This window comes from Gallinula chloropus (assembly GCF_964237585.1).
Source record: "Gallinula chloropus genome assembly, chromosome: 8".
Classification (NCBI taxonomy): domain Eukaryota; kingdom Metazoa; phylum Chordata; class Aves; order Gruiformes; family Rallidae; genus Gallinula; species Gallinula chloropus.
Genome location: NC_140093.1, coordinates 456,826 through 469,060, shown reverse-complemented (window position 1 = coordinate 469,060; position 12,235 = coordinate 456,826). Strand labels below are relative to the sequence as shown.

Sequence of the window (12,235 nt, the reverse complement as noted above, 5' to 3'; positions counted from 1 at the left end):
GATAGGGAGGCTCTTCAGAGGGATCTGGCCAGGCTGGATTGATAGGCTGAGCCCAACGGGATGAGGCTGAGGGGAGACCTTCTCCCCACCTCCCCTGCCCTGCCAGGAGGGTGCAGAGAGGTGGGCGATGGTCTCTTCGCCCAGGGGACAGGAGATGGGACAAGGGACCCACCCTTGGGTGTGTTTAACAGAGGGGAGATGAGGTGCTCAGGGATCTGGGACAGTTGGACTTGATGATCTTAAAGGGCTTTTCCAGCCTAGGGATTCTGGGATCCTTCGCCGTAATGGGAACAACCCCACGTATTAGTTACTGTCTCAGAGACAAGCATGTGGCAGCTGTCCTCAGCCTGCACACAGCATGTTTTCCAAGAGCACACTCTTCTGAGCACACGATGCAGTTGCTCAGTTGCTTTGACAACCTACACCTGATTACTGTCAGGGCTGGAGGAACCACCACACACACACCCCGTTGCCTCCCCTACCCCCTGCAGAGCACAGCTCGAGCACCCTTCCCTCAGCACCTGGAACTGGCAGCTCTGCCAGTGTGCACAGCCTGCACGCTGGCAGCTCACCTACCCAAACCCACTGGAGTTTGTGTGACACTGGCAGGCTGTGGTGTCTCCACAGAGCAGGTTAACCACACTGACTGCAAACACCACTCACTTCTGGAAAAACAATTCCAAAGCCACTACTTCAAACTTACTTCACGTGACAGCACGAAAGAGTCATTCTGCCAGAGCAATTGCCAGTATCTCTGTGCCACTGAGTTAGAAACGATGCAACTGCACCAGAGGCACAGGCACAAAACACCAGGGAACTGCCAAAGGCTGCTCCCCAACACACAGCAAACAGGCAGTGTGTGTAAACTGAGAGAGCAGAACTACAACTGTGGTTATAGCTGGAGCATAGGAAGTTCCGCACCAACATGCGGAAGAACTTTTTCACAGTGAGGGTGACGGAGCAGTGGAATAGGCTGCCCAGGGAGGTGGTTGAGTCTCCTTCTCTGGAGATATTCAAGTCTCGTCTGGATGCCTATCTGTGTAATATGAGATAGGGAGCCTGCTTTGGCAGGGGGGTTGGACCCGATGATCTCTTGAGGTCCCTTCCAACCCCTAAGATTCTGTGATTCTGTGAAATACCCTTGGAGCTGGGCTTGTTCAGCCTGGAGAAGAGAAGGAAGGCTGTGGGGGGACCTCATTGCAGCCTTCCCATCCCTGAAGGGAGCAGAGGAACAGGAGGGGAATCAGCTTGTTAAAGGGCAGAGACTGGCTGGACAAAGGGGGTGGATTAAAGCTAAAGGAAGGAAGGTTTAGATTAGATATTAGGGGGAAGTTCTTTGCAGAGAGAGTGGTGAGGGGCTGGAAGGGGCTCCCCAGAGAGGGGGTGGGTGCCCCATCCCTGGGGGTGTTCAAGGCCAGGTTGGATGGGGCCCTGGGCAACCTTGTGTAGCTCCAGGCCTGGAGGTTGGTGTCCCTGCCTGTGGCAGGGGGTTGGGGCTCTGTGATCCTTGGGGTCCCTTCCAACCCATGCCATTCCATGATTCTATGGCACCTTAAAGGTGTTCACTGCCTGGTGTGAGACAGGGTCATTTAAGGTTAGTACTTAAAATAAACACATTACCACCTACATCCAATCAATCAGCTCTGAAATCCACCATTCATTCCAGAATCAGCAGTTCTGTTCATTGCCCAGTAACAGTTCTCCTCACACAGCCTCCACCACCCTACAGCCCCACCGGGCGCGGTGCTGGCGGCAAGGACGCAGCACGCTCACCCCCTCAGACACTGTGCCTGGAGATGTAGGGAGGGATCAGCTGGGAGGAGCAGCCAGGGGCAGGGCAGCAGCTATGCTGCATCGCTTTCTGTGCTCTTCGACACACATTTCTAAGCAAAACTAACTTAAAAGGCATCTTACTCCCCTCCCCACTACAAAGGCTGCTCTCTGGACACCCAGTAACACCGAAGCTGAGAAGCAGCAGAGCGGGTCCCCTCAGCTGCCATCGTGCATTCACACCCAGAGAGGTTTGGTTACCCATGTTTGGGTCGGGGGCCTGGCGTTTCTTGATTTTAGCTTCAGAAACAGCAGCGTAGTAGGCACACGTCATCTTGACCAGCCATGCCGCTCGCAGCAGTGGCACAGAGTACTTGGCTAAGTAAGCAAAAACATCCTCTTTTTTACTGAGAATAGGAACCTGAAACGAAAGGGGAAGAAGGTTATAGCACCATGTCCACAGAGCAGCTGGCACCTGCGGGCCAGCCAGCGCCTCCAGCCAGCCCCACGCTACCTGGGGAGCAGCAGAGCACCAACCCAGGAGCCCCCACGCTAACAGCTCCACTGTCTGGACACACAGAGACCTGACAGAAGAGACACTGCCCCACGCCTCACCCAGGCCCCACCAGGACCACCCTTCCTTCACCCAGAGATGCCTGCAGAGAGCAGACCTCTGCACAGCCAAAGGCACCCAAAGCACAGGATGTTGGTCCTCAGAACCCCTGGAAAACACAGACAGCTCAAGGGTTTGGGTAAGGGTCCAGTTACACAGACATGCCTGGTTCAGGGCAGCGCCTAACAGAGCAGCAGGGCAGCACAGCCCAGCAGGGCAGCACAGCCCAGCTCACACTGCCACGCACCACGGGCTGCTCCCACGAGACCTCCAGGAGAAAGTCACTCTGCTCTGTACAGCAATGCTTACACCTTCCATGGCAGCGTGACTTCAGAATGCATTTGTGAGGCAGCACATAGGAGAACAAGACATTTCATACCTGAACTAACGACAGAAACCTCTCCAGCCCTTCCAGCCGCAGTCAGCCTCTCAGAGAGTGGGGGGAACTGAAGGTGGAGGCATGGCAGAGCACAGCAAGGCTCCTGTTTACCCCATGGCAGCACACGTTCCTCACCAGCAGCAAAGCAACAGGCCCAAAGCTGGGGAAGCCCTCACCTTCCCTCACTCTGACCCATTCATGCTCAACAGTCGTGAAACAAGAGCTCACTTTTTCAGTTTAACTCAATCTCAGAAGAGCTCCCTGACACTCTAAGATCTGCTGCTGGCACGCAGAGCTCCAGGGAGGAGGCGTCAGTAACAGCACCTTGGTTACTGTCTTCTGCCTGCCACCATGGACAGGTTTTAATGGCCACTTCCAATTCACCTTGTGCTGCTGTTCTTAGCAGCAGGCAGCATCCAAGAAGATAGCTCAGAACTGCCTTTTCCAGCAGCAGGAATGCTTCTCCTTCATTGGAAGCATAAAGAGTCTTACTAGTTGCATCCTTGCTTATCAAAGCTTGTTAATATAAATACAAATTCAAACACAAAGAGCGTGCCAAGGGCTTGGAGTTAGCCAGCAGGTTGAGAACGCATCAGCCTCCTCACCATCTATCTCCTTGTCAGGCACAAGAACTCCTGTCCCTTTGCTTGAGAAAGAGACCTTGAAGGGAAGCGTCCAGGCAAAGACTCTGGCTGTCAGGGAGACAAGCACTCCTGAGCAGCACCACAGTCCTTCAAGGCACTCTACCAGCTAGGTGCAGGGCTCCCCTTGGCCCAGGCACCCTCCTTGCGGAGAGGGAGCTCACTGCCCAGCAGCAGCTGCCTCCAGCACCACTCCACACGCAGCACGTTCAGAACCACGACCCCACAGCCAGCACACAGCAGAGCTTTGATACCTTTTTTGCTAAGAGAGTCAGGGGTTTGCTTCCTGCCAGGTCTGTGAACCAGTTGTGAATTGCGCTCTGAGACCGAGCAGTCACCAGCCAGTAGTTGTCTTTGGCATTTACTTGTGGTTTCTTCTTTCCTGTGTCCTGGAAAGTGTTCAGTTTTAGCTTTTCTGCTAGGATGCTGCTGAAGTAAGCACCAATCTGGTGGGGAGAGAGGTCAGAACATGTGTGACAACCCAGCACGTACCAGGTACATGAGCACACAAAGCATTTCCACCTGAAGAGATGCAGTCACCACTCCAGCCCAGACTATCAATCTAATGAGGTCACACTGCAGCTCCTGGCAGCTCAGGGCCTCAGGACATTAATCACTTGTGCAACCTTGTGTGTCACCACTGCAGAAGCTGCAGGTCAGTGAAACCAAGTGGAAGGGGGCCAGGCCCTGGGGACACGGTTGCTGCCACGATGGGTCACTGAACCCCAGAGCCAGCACCCCAGACAGAGGCCCTGATTCTGAGTATCCTGGGAGCATCTCAGAACATTCCTCCCCTTCTATACATTACCATGAGTGTAAACACACACTTTTCACTTCTATTCAGAGCAAACTACCCTACCACAAGAACCACGTCCATTGTCCTTCCATCAGCAGTCACAGCAGGCAAGACCTACAGATTTGGTAAACCAGAGTGTTCTGACTTCTCCCCAAAACGCCTCTGCTACCACTGGTACCTCCAGAGTGAAGAGCTTGGCAAGACTGGCTTCCCCAGCACTTTCCAGCCCAAAACAGCAGACAGAAAGCCCCATAAAGGCTTTGCTTCCCATGCAGCCTATTTGCTTTCCAGAGTTATGCTGGGAGCTCGTTTTGGCCTGTCAGTGAGATTAAAGTGTTTGCTTTTCTAGTCAATATATCCATAGTTGGGTAATTCTACAATCCGTTAAAAGCTTTTAGGAGACACTGAGCTTACTGTGGTAATTGTACTCTGAAATCTCCCAAATCACTATAAGCACTTCCTCCTGCCTTGCTGGTTTACCTTCCAAACAGTTATGTCAAACAGTCACAACACCAACAACCAAAGCACAAGACAGACAGTGCTTGCAGGTGGCAACTGTAGGAGGCAAAACAGATGGGTGTAGCAGGGAAACCTTCAACACTTCAACCATAACAACCCTGTCACTTACACCTCTCCTTCCACTAAGGGAGCATCACTGCCTAAAGTCACACTGTCCAACAGGCTGCAAAAAGTTCTGTGTTTTAAAAGTCAAACAGCAGAAACTTACTTTGCCAGAAAACATGTTTACAAGCTCCTTAATAACGTTCTCCCTCAAAATTGTCTCTTCCTGCCTTCCCAACAGGAAGGATGAAAAAAGGAGAGCCCAGGAACCTGGACACTTCCCTTGAAGAAACAAGGGGTGGATTTTTTCTGAGCAGTTATTATTTTCAATCTGGACAACAGTAATCAGCGTGTTAGTGACGGTCAGTTCTTCTGTACCCCACACTTCTCTGACTCTCAAAACACCCCAAACCACACACACATAGGAGAGCCAAGCTCAAGTCAAAGCAATCCAGGAATATGCTTCCAGGAGACCTGGAGCGCAGTGACCAGCTTCTCCTGGCAGAAAACAGCCTGATGCAACCAGACCAAAGCAAGCTAGAGATGTGTAAGCTGGAGGGGCTTCCAGGGCAGGAGTCACCACTGCCTTTGCAAGTGAAGCAAATGAAAGCACAGGAGCAAAAATTAATGCCTTTCCTGCAATGAAGTGTGCTAGTTCTGGTTGCTCTTGGCATCCACACTGTCCTCTGAAGGCTGGTAACATAAGGTAACAGAAACACAGCTTCTCAAATTAGTTCTGTAATTAATAAGACGACTCCTGAGCAGAAAGCAGAGCAGCCCAGAAGCCAGCACAACCGCTGCCAGCTCAGTGCCCACTGCAGCACACAGTCGGGCTGAAAGGCTCTGCCTTACCTTCGAGGCGTTAATGACCAGGTTCCTGGCAGAGCCATGCTCGTCTCCAGAGAAGGCAGGCTGGTTGCTGAAGCCTTGCTTCACGTTCACCGCAGTGAGCTCGTCCTGCAAAGGGGGTTTAGAGGAGAAAGAGGAAATGACCGTCTAAGAAGTCACATCACTCGGAGAAGGGAGTCTTCCCCAGCACACCCGCGGGTCCCTGGTGTGTCACACCCCACGCTCGGCCCAGCAGCCCTCAGAGTGCTCTGCCCACTCCCAGGGTTTACAAACACTGTGCCCCTCAACTCTCCATCCCCACGAAGCCTCTGCCTTGCTGCAGGCTCTAAAGCTGTAACTTGGGAAGGGTGCCACGAGTTCTGCTGGAAGAAGGTTGCTGCCCAGAGAAGGGTTAGCAGGGCACGAGGCCCAGGCAGCCTTTGTAAAACATGGGGTGTCCCCAGCACCCAGATCTCCTCATGAAAGCAGTGCCAGCCAGCAGCAGCCCCAGCCAGCAGCAGAAGAGCAGCACATCCTCCTCTGCTCCTCTCCTCAAGATGCTGGAGCCACCTGCATCACTCCACAACAGAGCACTGCTGCACACCCCTCGTAACCCCCAGACCTCACACAGCCCTTCCCCCAGCACACAATGGGTTATTTTGTGATGACTTCAGTTCACAGCCCCACAACCACTATTTGACAGTGTCTGCTGAAACAAGGAACAGTCTGCTTCCAGCAGGAGCCACTTCAAGTCAACTGGAGTGTTGCGTCCAGTTCTGAGCTCCCCAGTATAGAAAAGCCAGGGATCTCCTGGAGAGAGTCAAGCAAAGGGCTACAGAGATGCTGAAGGGCCTGGAGCATCTCCCCTCCGAGGAAAGGCTGAGTGAGCTGGGGCTGTTCAGCCTGGAGAGAAGGAGCCTGAGAGGGGATCTGATCAATGGGGATCAATAGCTGAAGGGTGGGACACAGGGGGCCATGGGCAGCCTCTGCTCAGTGTCTGTGGGGACAGGACAAGGGGCGATGGGCTCAAGTTGGAGCTCAGGGAGTTCCCCCCCAATCTGGGGAAGAACTTCTTCCCAGTGAGGGTGAGGGAGCCCTGGGACAGGCTGCCCAGGGGGTGTGGAGTCTCCTTCTCTGGAGAGATTCCAGCCCCATCTGGACACCGACCTGTGCCCCCTGTCCTAGGGAGCTGCTTTGGCAGGGGGTTGGACCCTTCCAACCCCTACAATTCTGTGAGTCTGTGCCTGCTCCAACTAAACCCACTTCTGGAGTAGCTTTTGTGACAGAGGTGTTACTGGTGTCCAGCTGCCTGCCGGCAGCACCAGCATCTCCAGCAGAGCCTGGGACAGACAAGCAGGCACAGCAGCACTGAGTGCAGACACACACCCAGAGTCCCACCTTGTCCCCATCCTTCCCCACCCTCCCCCAAGCCAATGTCCTCCCACAGAGGCCGTGCAGTTGACCCACCCGTGCAGCACCTCGTGCCCATCAGGCTGAGTTTACCCACACCAGCCAAATGGGAACTTGGCTCGTTTGCTTTTCTTCGTCTCCCTCTGAAGAGAGGGCACAGATCTCCCCAGTGAACCCATCTCTTGCCACCACAGGCACTCTGCACTAGCTCAAATGGCCCACAGGTAGCAGGTGAGGTACTGAGCAATCCCCAAGATAACCTCTGGAAACAAAGGGCAACTGCTGTGCAACCAAGCAAATAAACCAGGGGAAAACAAAGCCAAGGGTGCAATCCTTTGACTGGAAGGTTTTGCTACTAGATCTGGGCATTGCTGCCCAAAGAGAGAGACCCAGAACTCCCATTCAGTTTATTCTCTTAAGCTTTGCAGCTCATTTTGCTCTGCGTATTTTCACAGAGCTTGGGAGTAACACAGAAGACAGCAGCGTCTCCAGGAGAAACCCAGGCTCCCCAGGGCTTATGAAGTTAGCAAGCCTCATCTGAATTTTAAATGAAATCAAGCAGGAGCGCTGGCACACCCACACCGTACGAGACAGCCCTGAGAACACGGGGAGAGGCAGAGATGAAGGTGACCAACGGGGCTACAGGGAAGCCAACAGAAGGTGAACGGCACACGGAGACACAGGTTGCTCTCCGTGCCTTTCCACGGACGGCCCCGGCCCCGTTATCTTAAACCTACCTTTGACAAAAGCTGCCCAGACATGAGGGCACGAGCACCAAAGGCTGCCCTGCTGCACCCCCACGGCTGCAGGCACGAGCTGTGGAGGGTGACAGCACAAGCACACCCCAAACACCCCGCGTTCTGGTTCTGTCTGGGATTATCAGCACAGGGTCCTGCCCGGCTTCAGCAGCGGCTCAGAGATTTCAAACAGGAACACAGCACAGTTGCATAACCCAACACCAGCTAGAAATGAAGAGACATCACCTGCGAGCACCCAGACACCTTCCCAATTAAACAAAGACAGGGTCTTTCACAGGGGCTCTCATTACAGCCCACTTACACCAGCTCCAGTGACAGCTCGGGGTCGTTTTCGGAGAGCACAGCTGCACCCTGGCAGAAGGAAGGTCCCTGGATACAGGCAGCAACCCCAGCACCGACACCCAACACCAAGCACCCCGGGTCAGGCACCCTTCACAGGCACAGCAGCACAGCACACCGCGGTCACGACACAACCCGCTCTGCGTCGCAGCACGCTGGATCACACCAACCTCCCTCACCAAGCAGGGCCCCATCCGAGTCCAACCAGGGCTCAACACCCTCCTGCTGACTTAAACAGCCAGAGGCACCACCAGGCCCAAACAGCGTTGTTTCAGGAGGGATTCTGTCTTATGTGGGACATTCAAGACCCACCCATGTACCTGCAGCACTCTCTGTGAGCACAGTGTGCACAGCTGGCTGTCCTTACCAACGAGCTCGCTCCGTGTCCAGAGCAGCTGAGCCAAATTTCAATCACCTGTGCCACCAGTGAGAAGGCAGCCTGGGCTACTGGAGGTGGCAGACACTGGGGAATCGAGCCTTGGACAGGTCACACCCCACGCACTATGTGCAGAGAAGACAATGAAGTTCCTTCTGTCTAAAGGCTGTTTCTCAGCTGATTGTGCTGTTCTGTGTTTTGAAGCTGAACTCAACCACGGTTAAAATCATTATTCACAAGTAAAATCATCAGGACCCGGCCCTAATGACATGATACATTCGGTGTTTATATCTTTGGCTTGGATAAAACAGAGTGCAGATTGTGTTTCTGATACCTTAGGGAAAGGGTAACACTCCAGGGCATGGAGAGCATTAGGAAGTCAGTTCTAACACCTTCCTTCAGGTGGTCCTGCCAGGACATGATTTCCAAACCTCCCTTTGGCCCCACGGTCAGCAACAGGTGTTGCTATTATACAGAGAAACTATGTGCAAGGCAGCTTCAAAGAAAACACACTACAAGAAGACAAGGAAAGCTAATTCCTCCTGTTCTGTCTCTTCCAGAGCAGTACCAGGGGGTGAAAAGTGGCCCCAGCACATTAGGGCACTGAAGCAGAAGCTGCGTGCTGTGCAACCCAGAGACTTCCCTTCTGCAGGGAGCGTTTCACACCCAGGACACATTTTCCTCCTGAGGCAGGTGCCACACTCAGGGGCTGAGTACTGGTTACAGTGGGATCGGTACCTGACCTTCTAACGATGCAGATTTCCACCTGGCACTCAGGGGAACTGGCTCTGGAGCCACCCCGGAGCACCAGAGCCCAGGGCCCCTGGAGATGCCAGCTCCCAGCACAGAGAAAAACTGGACAACAGCCAGCAACACCAGTGACACCAGACAGCCCCTTCCTACCTCTACAAGGACCCGTAACGCCACATTTCACAGAATCACAGAACACACAGAGCTGAAAGGGACCCATAAGGACCACCAAGTCCAACCCCAGGTGTTTGGCTCTCAGCTCTAACGCAGGCATCACACCCCCAAGGCAGGGCTGTATCCTGCAAACACCCCATGTACCACACATGGGAACAAGACTTTCCCCAAGCCACATTTCAATCAATGGGGTCAACAACGAGCCTGTTGCAGTTACTATTTACTTACTAGTGCACCCCTGTAACTTTTCTTAAGCATTAACCCTCTGGGAACTTGCTGCTGCCCTTCCAATTGTGAAGGGCTGCTCACTGGTAAACATGTCTGCAAGAGCCCATCCACCACCCGACCAGAACCACGCAGCAGTCCAGGGCGAAAAATCCATCTCCAGAGGCTGGCACAGCTGAGGGCAGACGTGGTTCTGCACGCCTGGTCAGGGTCACACGTCAAAAATGCACGTGAGAGGAATGTTTCTAGTTACTGCAATCCTCAAGGCTGCAAGGAAGGGGGTAGCGGTGCAAGGGTGAAAAGACAGGAGGATGCTAGAGGTCAAAACCAAACTGAGACGGCTCAAAGGACTGGCAATGGCCTCGAATGCACATCTCATGGAGCACACTGCCCAAGCCCCTCACCAGCGCTGCCAACAGCCCCTCTGAGGAGGGTTCCCACACCCTGCACAGACCAGGGGTAACACCCTTCATCCCTCTCCTCGCGGATGCTCACAGGACACGCACGGAGCCGGCCGCATGGCTGCCCCGCCGCACTTGCTCGGTCCAAGCCGAGGTCATCTCTAGACACGCCAGGCCGGCAGCTCGCACAAGCCCCGGCCGCTCGGGGACAGCAGCCCCGGCCGCCCCCGGGGAGCCAGCGCAGGAGAGGCCGAGTCACGGCCCAGCCCGCGGGGCGAACCGCGGACCGGGAGAGCTCCCGGCCACCAGACCCGAGCCGAGGCTCCTTCGGCCCGCCGGGACGGGCCAGGCTGCCACCGAGCCCGCGGCTCGGCCGGGCACAGCAGCCCTCGCCGGTCCCCAGCGGCGGGGCCAGGGGCTCGGCTGCGGTGCCGGGAGCTGGGCGGCCCCGGCCTGGCGCGGGAGCACCGCCCGCGGCCCCGCTCCCCTCCGCCCCGCGCTCTGGCGGTTTCCCTGCCCCGAACCCCTCGGGCCCCGTCGCTGCTCCGGCCACCGGCCGCTCCGCCGGGCCAGGACGCGGCTGGGCAGCTCGGCCGGCCCGCGCCTCCTCTCGCAGCCCGGGCAGCCGGCGCCCTCCAGCGCCGCTCCCGGGCCCGGCTGCCCCTCGCACCCCGCGTCCGCCTCCCGCAGCGCCCTTCCCCGGGCGGGCGGCCCGGCCCCTCCGCCCCTCCGCCCTCACCGCCGGCGAAGCGGGGCGGGCCCGGGGGAGCTGCGGGACCGCCGCCCCCGCCGCGCCGCGGAAAATGCAAGTCAGCGGGCGGCTCCGCGGCCGCCCCAAAGTTTCGGCGGAGGGGCCGGGCGGGGGGCGGGCGCGGCGCCGGCGGCCTCACCTCCTTCTGGCGCGGGTCCTGCGGGTACACGTCGGGCGGCCCCAGGCGCGGGCGCTTGAGCGGTCTGTGCTCATAGCTGAGGAGCCCGAAGGCGGCCATGATCGCTCATGTTCGCCGGCGCGGCGGGCGGGCGCTGGAGCGGGCTCCGAGCGCCAGGGAGCAGCACTCGGCGGCTCGCCCCCCGCCTCACCCCCACCGCGCCGGGGGCGGGCTGCGCGCCGCGGCGGCGGACGGGCGGGCGCGGGGGCGGCGCGGCGCGGCCCGGCCCGCCCCGCTCCCGCCCGCGGCAGGTGCCGGCGAGGCCGCCCCCGGCCCTCCCCCCGCCTCAGGCTCGGCCGCTGCCTCTTCCCCCCCGCACCGCGGCGATAAGGGACCCAGCTGCCTCAGGGGAGCGGGGGATGGCGGCGGCTGGCCGGTCGGGGAGAGGTGCGGTGCCCGCTCCTTCCCCGCCGCGGGGACGCGGCTCCCTCAGCCCGTCCCCTCCGGCCCCTTTAACCCCCCGCGTCTCCGCGGGTGAGTCACTCTCCGGGGAAGCGGCCGCCGCTGCGGGCGCGGTGGGTCCGCCCAGCACCCGGCGGCGCCGCCCCCGCAGCGCTCCAGAGCGGCCCCGCGGCCGCCTCTCCCCTGCCCCGGCCGAGCTGCAGGTGCCGGTGCCGGGCGCAGGCGGCAGCTGCCACCGGCGGCCCCGCACAGCCGCCCCGTTCCCACCCGGCCTCTCCCGCGGCGCGGCGGCCTGAGCGGGGCTGCGGCCCTCCCGCCGCGCCCGGCGGCCTCCGCGCTGCTCCGTGTGCCCTCGGCTGCCGGCCGGAGGCTGGCGGGCTCCGCAGCGTTGGGCCGTGCCGGGCGCCGCGGGCATCGCTCCTCGGGCACACGGGGCCGCGGGTGCAGCCCGTTCATCTACAAGCACTGCGTGCACGTGGGGCAGTGCCGGGAGACCAACACACGTTCACAGCTGGGGCTCCCACCTTCTCCCTCCCTCCTGTGGTGTTTCCACTCCTCAACTAACTGGAGTTGGGGGCACTCTTCCTGGTCTTCCTCAGGGGTCGCAGCTCACCCCATGACACGCTTCAGTTCATTAAAGGTCAGGGATGGCCCAACTTCTGCCTGGCCGTTCAACCACAGCGAGAATCCCTCTTCTGCAGTGTCCCCCTCAAAGCTTTGCTCACCTACAAAGTTTCCTCCTCAAGGCCTTTCTGCTGCTAAACCAGCCAACCTCGTTCACAGCTTGCTCGTTACTGCATCAATCCGGGCTGTGTTGTTTGTCCAGGGCTCTTGGTACAGTCCAGCTACAGTTGGTTTCACAAAGGTCTTTTTATTAACCCGC

The 12,235-nt window shown here is 57.7% G+C and overlaps 1 protein-coding gene across 1 annotated transcript in view; it reads right to left on the bottom strand.

Moving 5' to 3' along the window:
• Positions 1–11,010, bottom strand: part of MED12L (mediator complex subunit 12L) — a gene marked incomplete at its 5' end in the record, with an annotated part of 118,333 nt that extends 107,323 nt beyond the window's left edge. The window contains 4 exons of the mRNA XM_084267609.1: positions 2,032–2,191; positions 3,658–3,849; positions 5,613–5,717; positions 10,912–11,010. Coding sequence (XP_084123735.1) covers positions 2,032–2,191; positions 3,658–3,849; positions 5,613–5,717; positions 10,912–11,010 — 556 coding nt within the window. The remainder of the gene's footprint in view (positions 1–2,031; positions 2,192–3,657; positions 3,850–5,612; positions 5,718–10,911) is intronic.
• Positions 11,011–12,235: the final 1,225 nt, after the last annotated feature.